Raw genomic sequence first — 15,204 nt, forward strand, 5'->3', positions numbered from 1 at the left:
CAGCTGATTCACAATAAGTTCAGTAGAAGGCTAGAAGCCCAATAGTAACCAAACATTCCTTGAAATGGTCAATAGATTCAGAAATAGTCAGACATGGAATGGAACATATTCTGATTTAAATTGCTTTTTTTTTTTTAACCAACAAAGCAACACTAGGATTAGTGTAAATACATAGTACACACTGATTGCAATTCTCACTGGGACCTACTGTACAAATTTCACATACGTCGTCACCCACACATTCCCTTTTGTCCATCGAGTCGTACCGTAGATCGCTGACGTCACTTTAAACTTGAAACAAATGGCGGCCCCCATCAGAGCATTCGACTAACACAACATTAGCTTAGCGAACCTGCCACCGCACTTCTATGTGCATAAAGTGTGCTAACAAAATACCACATCCCCTAAGACTGGGAGCGTTCTAACTCTACTGAGCATGTACCCAACATTATATGAGAAATAAAAAGTCATTACGATGTTTTAGTGCGCTTCAAGCGCTAAAGGGATTCATAACAAGTTACAACTTATAGCAGGGTCAATCTCAGTGTTAGTACTCGTCTGTTTCTTTTCTTTTCATACCAACATTACCTTTTTAAGTGAACGTGGTCTTGTCCTTGTTGTATCCATGTGTAATGTTGATAGTAGTGGGTGTACACAGATGAAAGAGAGCAAGTCTGTGTCTGGGATATAGGTCCCGACTCCCAGGCTATTAGCTATTAGTTCTTCTGGCAGCCTAGCCATCCTCTCAGCCTCCGTCGTCTTAAATGCTATGTTCTTTTGGTAGAACTGTTCGGCTGGAGTGTTGAGAGAGTAGCAGATTCCATTCATGGTTATTGGTATAAGCTGTAGTCACAAGAGACCTGGGACGCGGTTTTTAGCCTCACGTATGTAGCTTGGCTTTTAGCCATAAATGCTGCAGAGCTTAACCCGGAAATGGGAAATGCTGAAATAATAACGTGAATTATTCTAAAGTTATAACTCTTAAGTTATAATTATTTTGTCTCATCTTGTTTTAGTCAACATAAATTAAGAGAATTCGTCATGGTTTTTGTAAACTACATTTTTGTGTCCTCAGTTGTGGTCAACGATATTTAATTAATTATTTAGTCACATTAGTGTGACATGATCAACATTAACGTCACGTCTCGTTGTTGTCGCGGGAAAAAGCTTTGTTGACGAACATCTTTCGTCATAATTTTCATTGACAAAATTAACACTGGCGTTGACTGAAAATGCTATAAATAAAATCGTTTAATATATTAAAAAATCACCTGTACAAAATCTACAGATTAGGACCCCTTCCATCGCTATGATATCAAAGATTGTTTCAAATAGATATTTCTCACTGTCTGGTGGAGCATACACATTCATTAGTGTTACCATTTGACCTTCCATTTTCCCCTTGACCATGAATGAATGAATGACTTTATTTGACAATATAAAAAATAAACATGTGACAGAAGAGCACAGTCGGGATATACTGCCAAGGATGTAACACAAAAAAGTTACACATACCTCTCCTCTTTATCCCTTATTTCTCTGATCATTTCAAACTTCACTGAGTTCTTAATTAATATAGCCACTCCTCTCCTAAGGTTCTGTTTAAAAGAACTATAAAACAAATTCTCATACCCGAATCTCTTCAGTTTTTTTTTTACCTGAGTCATGTCCCTCGCCGCCTCCTGCACGTCGTTGTACACCTTGATGCCCTCTTTCCAATGGACCTTCAGTGTGGTCATTGGTGATTGGAACCTGATTCCTTTCTCTTTCAGAGTATTTTTTATTTCTACATAGCTCCGACGTTTTACAGCCACCTCTGTTGAATAGTCGTGATCAAAGATTATCCTCTGTAACTGACCGCCAAGGGTAAAGATGCCTATCATCTTTACTGTCAGTAAGCTTTGATTTGCGTTGGTCTAGATGATCAATTTCTCTGTATAGGCTCAGAATACTGAGCCCTCTATTTATCTATCTAAGAAAATAATATTTCGGAGCCACTTGTGCACTTTGATTTAGTGTCCACATGGGGGCAGAGCTCGTCTTTCTTTAGTATAAAGGTCACAGCTTTCTGTGTGACCAAGGCGGAAGTAACTCAGATAACGACGGAGCAGGCAGCGAATTGTATGATGGAAGGACCTTACTCCAGTTAAATTAACTACCCTTGGTAAAGCGGAATAAGGTATGTCGAACACTCAAATGTATTATTATTATTACTGTTGTTGAAGATATGTTGTTGTATATTTATGTGTGTAACCGCCAAACATTTATAAACATATAAAGTGGTGCACTCACGAAGCAGATTCTAATCAAAGGCACCTGCTGCCGGACAAGTAACGTTATTATATATCATTGTTTTTCCCTGAGTGCCTTTGCTATGGAAGACGAGTTCACCCTTTAAATATCTTTAATACAATTGTTTGTTTGAACACTTTGGTATAATAATGCACGACATGTGAACAATATTGAAATGTGAAATATGTAACTAATTGTATGTTTGTGTTTGACTGTCCTATGCAGTTTTCACGGTGCAAACGAGGTGCAAACGAGGTGCAAACGAGGTGCAAACGAGGTGCAAACGGACCAAATGAGGCAACCGTCACTACCTGTACAAAGTACCAAAGAAAAGCTACAGTACTGCTAAGCTGAAATGCAAGAGAAAAAAGAGAAAATAAATCAAAGCATCTGTACGAAACATAACCGCATCTTTATTTCAAGACCAAGCCGGGGGGCAGTTACATCCTCTGTCCCTCCACCTCCATCTTCGCCTGCCAGGCTGCTCTGAGCATGTTTTCTTTGACTTCGAATTTCAAGAAATTAACTATAACTGCTCTCGTGGTCTGTTTGTCTGTGGCTTCGGGGCCTGGGCCCTGTGTGCCCTTTGAATCTCTATCTTGGCGAGGTCTGACATTTCTAATTATTTTCGAATTAGGTTGTCTACATATTTGGTCATCGAGTCTCCTTCTATCCCTTCTCTCAGTCCCCATATTCGGATATTATTTCTCCTTGACCTCCCCTCCAAGTCCGTTAGCTTCTCTCATCGTGTTTTGTTGTTCGAGAGTCGCTCGTCCTGTCCCTTCTTTAATTCTTCTCTGAGTCTGTCGATGTTATTCTGAATGTTCTGCGTGTTAGCTTGGTTAGCTATTGCGCTAGCTTGCATGCTAGTCTGTATGCTAGCTTGTAGCTCCTCTACCCAGGTGGGTACTTCTGTTCTGTCGTCTTGCGCCATGCTAGCTGGATTTACCTGCTGCGTCACCTCCTCGTGTCGATTACTTTTCTCTGGTGTTTGTATTTCTTCTGGGGTCGCTTTTCTTTCACTTGTTCTCGTGTTCATTCTTCCTTTTCTCTTTTGTCATTGAATTGTCACTTTTTATTTTGTTTTAGATCATTTTACTTCCTTTTTTCGATATTCTTTGACCGGGAGCTCTTTTCTATGGCCGCTTACCCGAACATCTCAAACCGGAAGTCCAGCTTCTCTATTTCAAGGCAATATTTACAAAAACTAAACTAAAACTAGTAATTTCCGGGGTGGCCAGGTAGCGCAGCGGACTAAGTGTCTGTCTACCACCACAGAGACAGTGGGATCGAATCCAGCTGTGGTGCCTCCGGCTTGGCCGACCGTCCATACTAACACAATTGGCAGTGTTAGCGGGTGGGAAACCGGCGAGGGTGGGTCCTGGTCGTTGTAAAAACAGTGACTCCTACTAGGGCTGACCTTCGGATTTTTTTTTTGGAATTCGAAGCTTCGGGGCCGAGATTCTATTTTAATTCGAAGCTTCGAGATAAAAAATAAATAATTTATATATTATAATTTTTTTTTTTATTATTTAAAAAAATATATATATTATGTTGTGGGACTTGTACAGCACTTTGTTCAACTTTGTCAGTGCTGTAAAGTTTAAACCTTTTTAAATCTTAGACAAACAAAACACTTTGCTTTCATGAAATATTGTAAGCCATCATTTGAGACTTTATAAAAGCAGCACAATGAACACAAATCTGTCAGTGCCAAGTCCGACCTCATCTTAAATAACAAACGGCATTGCTTGTTGTAGTTAACAAAGAGAGGCAGAGTTGATTTTGCAAAAAAATAATCATATTTATTTTTTATTTTTAATAATCAAATTTTATTTTCATATTCGAATCCCATGCCCATCGAACGAAGCTTTGAAGTATTTAAGACAGCCCTAACTCCTACAGATCGGTCGGGGCGCCTGCACAGCAAGGTCGGGTCCTGGGAGAGGTAGTGTGATCCTTCCACACGTTACACTCCCCCAGTGAGAGTCCACGCTGCCAGGTGAAAAGAAGTGGGGAATGGCTACACATGTGTCGGAGGAAGCATGTGATAGTCTCCGCCCTCCCAGACCGACGGTAGGGGGTAGAGTGCGCAACGACCAGGAAGGGGATTGGGAATTGGCATAACAACTAACATTGGGATGGGAGAAAGGGGGGAAAAAGAGAAAGTAAAAAATTAAATAGTAATTTCCTATACAAACATGTTTCCTACTATTTATGCATAATAATTAGGGATGTCCGATATTATCGGCCTACCGATATTATCGGCCGATATCGGCATTAAAATGTGATATTGGAAAATATCGGTATCGGTGGAAAATATATATATATATATTAGGGCTGTCAGTTTATCGCGTTAATTAGATTAATTAATTACACAGCAAATTATCGCGTTATGAAAATTAACTCAAAATTAATTACAAAAAAAAAGTTTTTTTTTTTTTTTTTTTTTTTATAATTTTTTTTTTTGTATCTCATTCATTCTATAAGAATGTAGAATACACATTTACAGACTCTCTCTCTTTTTTTTTTAATATGGTCCATTTGCATGTTCTTGGTATCTGATTATAGGGACATCTATGAATCTCAGGGAATGTATTCCCAGTGTCAGAAATACTGTGGGCTAGATCCACAAAGAATGGATTGCACGGTGCAAGTTGCACCCTTACTTACAATTCATTATGAATTAAAATGGGGGACCCTGATGTAAACAAGACGAAAGTCTTTCTCTGGTCTGCATCCCCTTAACAATTGTGTGCCGTACTGTATTGTACCCATTCTGCAATCTGTTAATAACATTTTCATTCAATCAATCAATCTGCGCGGTGATTGATTGAATGAAAATTTTATTTTGAGTAAATTGTAATGAACCAAATGAGAATATCAATACATTTTTTTTATCTTTGACTGTGAATAACACCATGCTCAAATTGACCAGAGCTGAAACATCTAAGCAAATTAATAGATGGAAGATGATTAAACAGAAGGTTTTGTAGATACAGTACTGAATTCTGCCATCCGGACACATGCAATTTGAAATATGATTATAGAATATAGAATATCAGGCATAAAATGGTTATGCGATTAAAATGCGATTAATTAGATTAATTAATTACAAATCCTGTAATTAATTAGATTAATTTTTTTAATCGCCTGACAGCACTAATATATATATATATATATATATATATATATATATATATATATATATATTTTTTTTTTTAACATTTCTATAACCTTTATTTACCCAGGTAAGCAAGTAAGAACAAATTCGGTTTTTATTTATTGTCAAAAGTATGCATAATGTTGTGTTAATTCCACAACAAGAGATATGTAATGTTAATTACCTGAAATTATTCCATTTTTGGGGGGGGGGACCCTGCATATATCGGTAACGGTTTATATCGGTATCGGAAATTAAGAGTTGGACAATATCGGTATCGGTAAAAAAGCCAATATCGAGCATCCCTAATAATAATCTGTTCTGTGCGCACGTGAGGGAACATGTATGCGCACGCGGGAGTGCATGTGACATCATTTAAACAGAGTACAGCCACTTCTGAAATTACCACTGCACCCCTGCATAAAGGTTATTGTTGTCGAGGTAGGATTTTAATTGGGAGGCAATGGCTCGCTCAAGGATTTGAGAGGAAGGGGAGGTTGGAAATGGGGCGGAAGTTATCAAGGGTTTCAGGGTTGAGTCTGGGTTTTTTAATTAAGGGGGTGACGGAAGCAATTTTGAGGGCGGGGGGAAATAGGCCAGTGATCAGAGAGGAGTTTAAGATGGAGGTGATTAGGGGAGAAAGGGCAGGGAGACAAGCCTTGACTAGGATGGAGGGGATAGGGTCCAGGATGCAGGTTGAAGTTTTCATTGTAGAGAGAATGGAGGATAGGTCCGATGCGTTGATTTCAGTGAACGATGTAAAAGGGGGGTTGGGCAGTGGAGCGGGGGGTTGAATCCGGAGGGGAGACGGTGTTGGCGGAGGCATTTGTTAGTTGGGTGTGGATTTTGTAAATTTGTTTGGAGATGTGACAGATAGGAGACGCATTTACTGACAGTGAAGGAATAGGAGATTGTGTCAGAGGGTTTAAGAAGTGTGTTGATGGTGGAAAACAGAGTCCTGGGGTTGTTGCTGCCAGACTGTATGATAGCGGAGTAGTGGAAGGAGCGTGCAGAGTTGAGGGCGTCTTTGTAGAGCTGTTGATGTTGTTTGTAGGCATCTTTATGGACAGTGAGACCGGTTTTATTGGATAGCCGTTCGAGCTGGCGGCCCTTGGATTTAAGGTGGTGTAGGTGATTGGTGTACCAGTCTTTAGTCTTTGTCATCCGTTTCTGATGCATTATGACAGGAATATATCAAAGGAGGCTTATTCAATTCATTAATATTGCTGTGGATGATAATGCATTTTGCTGCCTTAGCTATTACCTAAGGGAGGAGACAACTGTTGCCAAGGAATGTAGCCGTTTACCTTAAAGGAAAACTCCAACATTTTGGGAAATTCGCTTATTTGGCATCTACCCTGGAGTTAGACAAGAAGATACATACCCTTTTTCTTCTCTGTGCATGCAGTAGGAGTAGAAAGACACGCACCGTTAGCCTAGCTTAGCGTCAGTCACTGGAAGTAGGTTCCTCCATTAGCCTAGTTCCAAACGTCTTCCTACTCCTTGCATGCACAGAGAAGAAAAAGGTATGCATCTTCCTGTCTAACTCCAGGGTTCCCAAAATGTTGGTGTGTTAAGATGCAAATGCGGGTGAAGCACTCGCACTGTCGAACCCTGGAATATGAGCGAGTGTTTTAATGCAACTGATCTACATTTGACGCAAATACATCAGAATTGTTGTAATTTAGATAGATGGATAGTTCTCTTGTCTGTTGATACAGATATTTGTTTTGTCAGAACACACAATATTCTCAAAAAAGAAAACACAAGACCATGTTACAGCATAGACAAACATACAGACAAAACATCAGAGAAACAATGTTTATTATGACAACAATTTAGAAATGAGATTGCATAGATCAGATCTCGATTGCCATTTCTTTAATCAAGATTAATCATGCAGCCCTAATTGCCACCATTATTCCTACTACTACAGCCGTTGGTAGTGTACGTCCATTTACACAATGTATTGTCACACTTTACTTAAGATGCTCTTTTGACTACAATAATATTGTTTGTTATTTAAAACACAAATGGCATGCTTTTCTGAACTACATCAAAATGACCTCCAGCAAAATGCTGGAAAATGTTGGCTGTGGCTGTTAAGTATAGGAATTGTAGCGTCTTTGGCAGGTAGCCAGTTCACTCAGTCTTTTCGTTTCTATAGCTACCTCAGCTGCTAACAAATTAACTTTGCTGAAGAAATTCTAAGTCAGGGCTGTACGTTAACTTTTTTTGCACATAGCACTGGTGCTACAGAGGTTGATAGTTTTGTAGCACAGGCCAAAATCTTGTAGCACAAGTATAAAACGTGTTATATTTGTAACAGTCACAAATGTGCCTATTGTATTTGTGTTATTTAGTTGCAGTGCCATGTTTGGCTGTCATTTAGTATATCGCCATGTGTTATTATTACTATGATACTCTCATATGCTATTTTCAATTAATATCATAAACAACATAAGGAATATTAGCATAATTTTGAGTGGACTGAAGGAATGAGTCAGCGTTAATAGTTTTAAATGCAAATAATTTATTGAAACATAGAAGTGGGGTCGGTTGGGACACACACACACACAATGGGGGACCCTGATGTAAACAAGACAAACGTCTTTCTCTGGTCTGCATCCCCTTAACAATTGTCTATTGAGCCGTACTGTACTGTACCCATTCTGCAATCTGTTAAATAAAGTTTTCATTCATTCATTCACACACACTGTTTCAACTCACCACCCCCGCATCATATTGTAGTCTAGTCTGTCTTCAAACTTCCACTCCTCTCGAAACTTGTTTATATTTGAATATCAACATTATCTGTCCATCCTCAGTTTACTATAATATACTCCTGTCCTGAGTCCTGACTAGTGACTTCATCGTCTTTCCAAACGCACGCACGCACACACACACAGGGAAGGGGAGAGAGTGCCCCCCCATTTCCCTTTCCCCAGTCCACACTGTCTGCTGGCTCTGCGCCTCTGCCTCTGATCAGGATTAGCTTGTTAACGTTGTAGTGATTGTAATGGTACATAAACGTTAATTTCGGGCGATGTGCGCATAAAGGAATGGCGACGGTGCAAAGCATGTAGATGCATTTGACCCGTTGTGAGAAAGAAAAAAAACCACAGACTTATTTCGGGACGTGTAGGCGCACTGCTGTGTTAACGCAGCAGTGCGCGCCACCAACCGACCAACGCGCTGCTCTGCTTGCAGAAGCACGGATAGGGCGGATATGACTCGTCGAGTTGTCACAAGAGTTTTTTCAAAATAAGAGTATCATATGCACCTGAACGTTGCTAGCTTTCGGAGCCTAGCTGGAGCTCCGCGTGGGCAGAAATGAGACCCGCTACAGGATTTTCAAAATAAGAGTATCTATATGAACCGAATCCCTATCGCACCAGTGCTATTGAAGTAAATCCATCCATCGCACAGACCGCTGTTGCTGTAGCACGTGCGATATATATGTCGCACTGTACAGCCCTGTTCTAAGTCCACAAGCAACAGTGGCTGGTTAACAAATAAAAGTTAGTGTCTATGGCCTTAATATGAACACCTGAGAGTGCGCTGGCGTGAGTAATGGATATCTTTGCAACGTGTTGTATTTGCCTGTAATGTCTGTCTGTGGTTGCTTCCTCTAGCTGGATCTCAGCCAGCCCCTGGAGGATCAGGGTCCCCTGGATGTCATCATCCACAAGCTGACTGACCTCATCCTGGAGGCCGACCAGAACGACTCACAGGCTGTCCTGCTGGTGCAGAGAGTACAGGTAGGCCTTTCTCATTGGTCCCCCTGGATCACATGACGGCACTCTCCTGATGCATTACATTACAATTGTTTTTTACATTACATTTGACATCTTACATTGCATTTACACTTTACATTCACATTCCATTTGGATTTTACATTACATTTTACATTACATTTAGGCGTTTAGCAGACGTCCAGAGCAACAATAAGTGCAACAGCAGAGTGAGCAAAATGTCTAGTATCACCAACAAGTAGCCAACAAGAACAGTACTAAGAGCAAGTAAACAGTTCATTGCCACCACAAACGGAGAATAACTGTTAATGCTTGGAACTGTTGATGTGCCAGTTGACATTAAAGGGAAGCTGATGGAGACAGCCTAAATGTGAATGATGAGATGGCCAAGATGTTGCTCCACTACGTAAGTGTAGCTGAGGGGCTACAAAACCCGGACTGTATTAAAGATTGTTTAGATTAAACCACTACTAAATATTATTACTTGCCAGACAGTACAGTTAGGTAAATATGGCAGACACTCAATTGACGGCACGGGGACAAGGATATCAAGTTTACAGTATTTTAATAGTAAGCAATATACAACTGAATTATCACGTTGCTCTTTAATAGTGGAATGATAGTAGAATGTCAGAGTATCAAAGTCAAGGGGAATGAATAATTCCTAGGTTAAGAATACTCGACCGGAGCTCTGCATGGAGTGGGAGAAGGCGATACAGGGCAAAGCGAGGGGGATAGCTGGAGACGATGATTTCCCCCACGGAGTTGTAAGCTCCAGAGGAATTGAAGAATAGTCGGATACTCCTGCGGTCACTGAAGAAAAGGGGGTCTCGTACGGATTCAGTCCTTGTAATCCAAGTGCCCGATGGCAGGGTTAATAGCTCTTAATCCAAAGCCCGATGGCAGTGATGGTAGCTAGCTAGCTTCGTTTGTACTAGAAGCTAGCCTGATGACGGTCTTCAGGGGGTAGTTAGATCCAAACGCCGATGGTCTTAACTATGCGCTTCTCCACGTTACTTCGCTTACACAAGTCACTATACTGCACCAATAATGGCTCTACAATATTAGGGTCGTATCTAAGTAGCTACTAGCTATCCGTAACGATACACCGCGGATAGGCTTTCACTGCTCACATGTTCACTCGTTCTGCTGTTAGGTTAGGTTACTTCTCGTTTCTCTGCTTTCACTTCACACTTCACCTGCGGCTGCTTGCGCCTTCTACAATATATATACTCAAAGTGATTTCTAGAGCGCAACCGAATTACTTGTCCGGAATCAATGCGCCCGCTAAAGGCATGTCTGAACTTGCCCGGACACGTCTTTGAACTTGTCTGAGGGGCGCGTCTGCTGGCGCCTCCAATGTCAAGGGCGGTGCCCAATGGGGCGAGCAAATAATACTATGATTCAAACGGAAGCTTAAAGGTATATAGCTTATATATATAAACAATATACAAGTTATACAAAATAATAAACGTAGATTCTCAGTGTTAATCTGGCCCTTCAGAACAGTAAGGGATAATCAACTCGTAGGTATGCGTTAAGCGGTTTTAAGGCATGACGTGGAGGTGAAGAACCACTCTACACGTTGCCTCAGTGAAGTGTCTTAAAACTTCTTAAAGGGGACATGCATTGCTATTCCTTGCACTATTTGGGCAACTTTACACAATTCCTGAGAGTCTATGGAACACACCAGAAAGTTTTTTTTCCAAAAAAATTCATTGTTTTTATAAGTACTCAAAAGCATAAATTTTCAGCCTCAGGATTTCAGGCTATTTTTGGATGGGCTCCGCCCATAAGCGCTTTGAGTGAGAGTCACCCACAGTCTGCGACTGGCAGACAGAGAGAGAGAGAGAGAGAGAGAGGGACACGGAGCATAAAGTTATCTCTCCACTGCTTCCCCTGAGCGGTCCAGGTTGTGTGTGTAAATGCGTGTCTGCCACTGCTTCCCCGCGAGGTCCAGGTTGTGTGTGTGTAAATGCATGTGTTTGTGTTTCACACACTCCTGCACTGCGGTCCCCCCCTCTCTCTCTCTACCAGGGAGAAGCCCCGCGCGTCAAATGCGTGTGTGTTTGTGTTTCACACACTCCTGCGCCGCGGTCCCTCTCTCTCTCTACCAGGGAGAAGCCCCGCGCGTCAGGTTGTGTGTAAAATGCGTGTGTGTTTGTTTCACCGCGCGTGCCGTCAGGTTGTGTGTAAAATGCGTGTGTTTGTTTCCCCGACAGAAGCTCCTCTCTCTCTCCCTCTCTATCTCTCTCTCCCTCTCTCACTCGCTCGTTCTCTCTCTGCCTCGCTCTGTTTGAGGAAGTGAAGATATTTCCACTCGCTCTGCTGTCGCTGTCAACCATAGACGTTAGTTATGCCAATCAGTACCCTATTCACGTCAGCAATACCGTCAAATCAGAACGGCTTAGTTGAGTGAGGGAAGATCTTGTGAACTCGAGACTAGACTGATGAGTCAATATGGTAATTAGAGACACAGACCCATTGATACTAACCCCTATTGCTATAAAACAATGCTAAATACTGGAAAAAGCCATTTATAATGCATGTCCCCTTTAATGTCTTAATAATTTAACACACACCTATTAGTTGATTATTCCATTTATACCATGGCCACTTGCCAAAGTCATAACATTATGTGGAATATGTGCCATTTATTCATATTTTCAACATTAAAATATGAAAGAATATGTTATTGATGCTTTGCTTTCATTATAGTCCTACTGCGCCACCTTAGTAACTGCTTGACAACCACCTGTCACTTCACTGATGCCAGTGACAATGACCCAGAAAACTAACTTTATGCTAGCAAGCCTTTCTGTCAATAATTTGCCTATGGTTAACACACAGTGAATATGATCTGACAGTATGTTTAACAAAAAGGCTGACTTGCTTGCCAGACATCTCATTGTCCCCAAATGAATAACTTGTATATATATATGTATTATGATGATATACGTGGTAACACTGTCAGTCGTAGCCTCAAGTAGCCTTGAATGTTATGAGTTGAATTGCGAGGAGTGGACGCAATAATCAGTGCTACTGACGACGTGGTCCACTGACTTTTATATGTTTCTTGTAAAATAGGCACAAATACAAAATTGTTGTTCATAAAAAAATATTTATATAATATTTTACAAGTTATAACCAACCCCAACAGGGGATGCTGCAGCTGCTGCATATTAATGCTCCATCATCTTTGAGATGGTGAGATCTGCAGTTGGTGCTGTGAGGCCATGACATATGCCAATGAAAACGATGAATGGGGTTTTGACTCTGAGCTAAACTTCTTAGGAATAGTTAGGATGTGGACTGCGTGTCATGATAAGTGAAGGGATTATACAAATCCTGGAATAAATTACCTACCCACATACCAATCTGCTTTGCTAGCTCTATTTTGGAAAAACAACAATTGTGTGTTTGATGTAAGCGCACTGATGCCAGAGCGCAATCGGCTGAATGTGCAGAGATGTGCCACGTCCTACCTGATCAGCAACATTGTTGAAAACCTGAATGTTGCAAAAAAAATTTTACAATGAGATGTCTCGCTAGCAAGCCAGCTTTGGGTTACAGGTTCGGTAGCGGGTGAATTCAGAACGATGATTAATCTTGAGCCGAACTTCGTGTGCATTAAACACACACCTGCCGGCCAATCAGAAAAGAAAGAGTATTAACCCAGGCTGGTATAACATAACATAATGGCTCTAAAGCTGTGTTTGAACCTCACATCACTTAGTTCCTCACTGATTAGATGAAAGTTGGCGTTTTCTGAAGAGTTAGCTCTTATAGCTGTTATTGGAGTGGCAGAAGTGCTGGTGTATTTCTGGATTTCACAGGAACAGTGAGTGTTGAGTTAGTGTTTGTCAGACCAAGTCACAACACCGCAGGTCACAGCTGAAAATGTGTGATCTCCACGTGATCATTGTGTGTGGGTGTGTGTCGTGTGTTTGTATAGTCATACAGATATGTATGACTATATCTGGCGGTGCTAAGAGATGGTGTGAGATTAATATTATTCCTCCACCTTCCTCTCTCTACTCTAGTCTACGCTGTCTCTTTCTTTCACTCTCCCCTCTATTTATTCTCTCTCCCCACCCTCTCTCTCTTGCTCTCCTCTCTCTCTGGATGACTCAGGGGCTGTGCTGTGATCGTGATCAGCATCACATAGTCCTGCCATCTTGCTCAGATTAGGAAGCAGAGAAAACAGAATGTTAATAAAAAGAGAGATTTTTAAAAGGCGGCTATTAAAAACCACAGATTAATCAACATATCAACACATTTCAGTTTACTGAGGTTTCCCGGGAGAGAAGCAATGGACCAACGTGAGCGTCTCTTTGTAAACACAAAATGGCGAGTGGAGGCACACTCCTCACAGCAGGACACAGTCTGTACAACATTCCGTCTGCAGCGATCACAATCCAGCGTGGTCTCAGTTGTAGACACGTCTTCTCTGCCTCATCCCTCTTCCTTACTGCTCTAATCCCCCACCTCCCTCTGAGCTGCATGACGGAGCACCGCTGCTGTTCACAAATAAGGGAATGGAGAAGGCATGTTGATACAATAAAACCCCACGCATGTCTCCAATAGTGTGTCTCCCGAATGCTTTTAGGAATTATGAGGGGGATGTATTGCGTTTACTGCAGTATATCATCATATTGTAGATTCACATTAGGATCCGTTGACTCATTTATCCTGTTAAAACGCCCACGCCCCTTTTCCATGATGGCTGGTTACTGATTGGTTGGAGGAGGCTTTTTGTCAGTGGCCGTTGGTTTAATTTGGTATGCCTCCCCTTGACTGTGTTATGACTCAGTATCTCCAGATGGCTGACGCCACATAGCAAGAGAGCAGAACAGTACAGGACAGTACAGAACTTTTTATTTATTTAAAATGTAAACCTGGTTACTTTTTTTATTTTTTATTTTTTTTTTCTCCTCCCTTCTTCTTTTTCCGATTTTTCTCCCATTCCACTGTTAGTCGTTATGCCAATTCCCAACCCCCTTCCTGGTTGTTGCGCACTTTCCCCTACTGTTGGTCCGAGAGGCCGGAGACTGTCGCATGCTTTCCTCCGACGCATGTGCAGCCAGCCAGCCGGCAGCCAGCCTGGCCGCGCAGATTCTCACTGGGAGAGTGTAACGTGTGGGAGGCCGCACTACCTCTCACCAGATCCTACCTTCGCTGAGCAGGCGCCCCGACCGAACTGTAGGGGTCGCTGTCCACAACGCCCAGGACCCACCCACGGCTCCCCTCCCCCTAACTCAGCCAAACGAGTTAGTATAGCGATCAGCCCGAGCCAAGGCAATGCTGACTCTCCGGGAGTTGAGACCGCAGCCTCTTGCATTGGTGACGAGCACAATCTCCGCTACGCCACCTGACCGCCCCTAAACCTGGTTACTTTGAGAGAAATTGATTGAGAGATCAATTATTGTCTGTTCATCAGAAGACGTCCTCTACTGCACCGATCAGACTTTTTCAGTCCCGATACCGATACCTGGTTTTGGGTATCGGCCAATACCGAGTACCGATCCGATACCCATACCATTATCTGAAATGGAAAAAAATAAATTGAAAAAATCTAACCCTAACTAACCTTACTGTCATGCACTTGTCCTAATAAACTAACCTACACTGTAGCACTCAACACTTTGATGAACATTGTTACTCAGCTGATAGAGTTGTATCCTTCCTGATGACTTGTCGTACAGAACTTGTAAGTCGCTTTGGATAAAAGCGTCAGCTAAATGTAAATACCCATTGTTAATATATAATAAATATATATATAATATAATAATAATACCCAATAAACTGTATGCCTCACTGTTAGGCCTTTCACCCCGGGAATAATTGGTTCGGAACATGACAGAGGCTTTAGTTCGGCCCTCTAATAAAACACTGAGCACCGATTCTTCATGTTCCGAACCAATTATTCCCGGTGTGAAAGGCCAGTGGAAGAGACTGGGATCATTCTAGGGCTGACCCCTATTAGTCGAATAT

At 41.6% G+C, this 15,204-nt stretch overlaps 1 protein-coding gene across 1 annotated transcript in view; it reads left to right on the forward strand.

The window, feature by feature from the left end:
* The window catches only part of itpk1b (inositol-tetrakisphosphate 1-kinase b), a 67,255-nt gene that overhangs the window by 28,985 nt on the left and 23,066 nt on the right, over nucleotides 1-15,204 (forward strand). Inside the window, exon 4 of the mRNA XM_084310865.1 lies at nucleotides 9,091-9,216. Coding sequence (XP_084166991.1) covers nucleotides 9,091-9,216 — 126 coding nt within the window. The remainder of the gene's footprint in view (nucleotides 1-9,090; nucleotides 9,217-15,204) is intronic.

Source organism: Notolepis coatsorum (genome assembly GCF_963971535.1).
Source record: "Notolepis coatsorum genome assembly, chromosome: 3".
In the NCBI taxonomy this organism is placed as follows: domain Eukaryota; kingdom Metazoa; phylum Chordata; class Actinopteri; order Aulopiformes; family Paralepididae; genus Notolepis; species Notolepis coatsorum.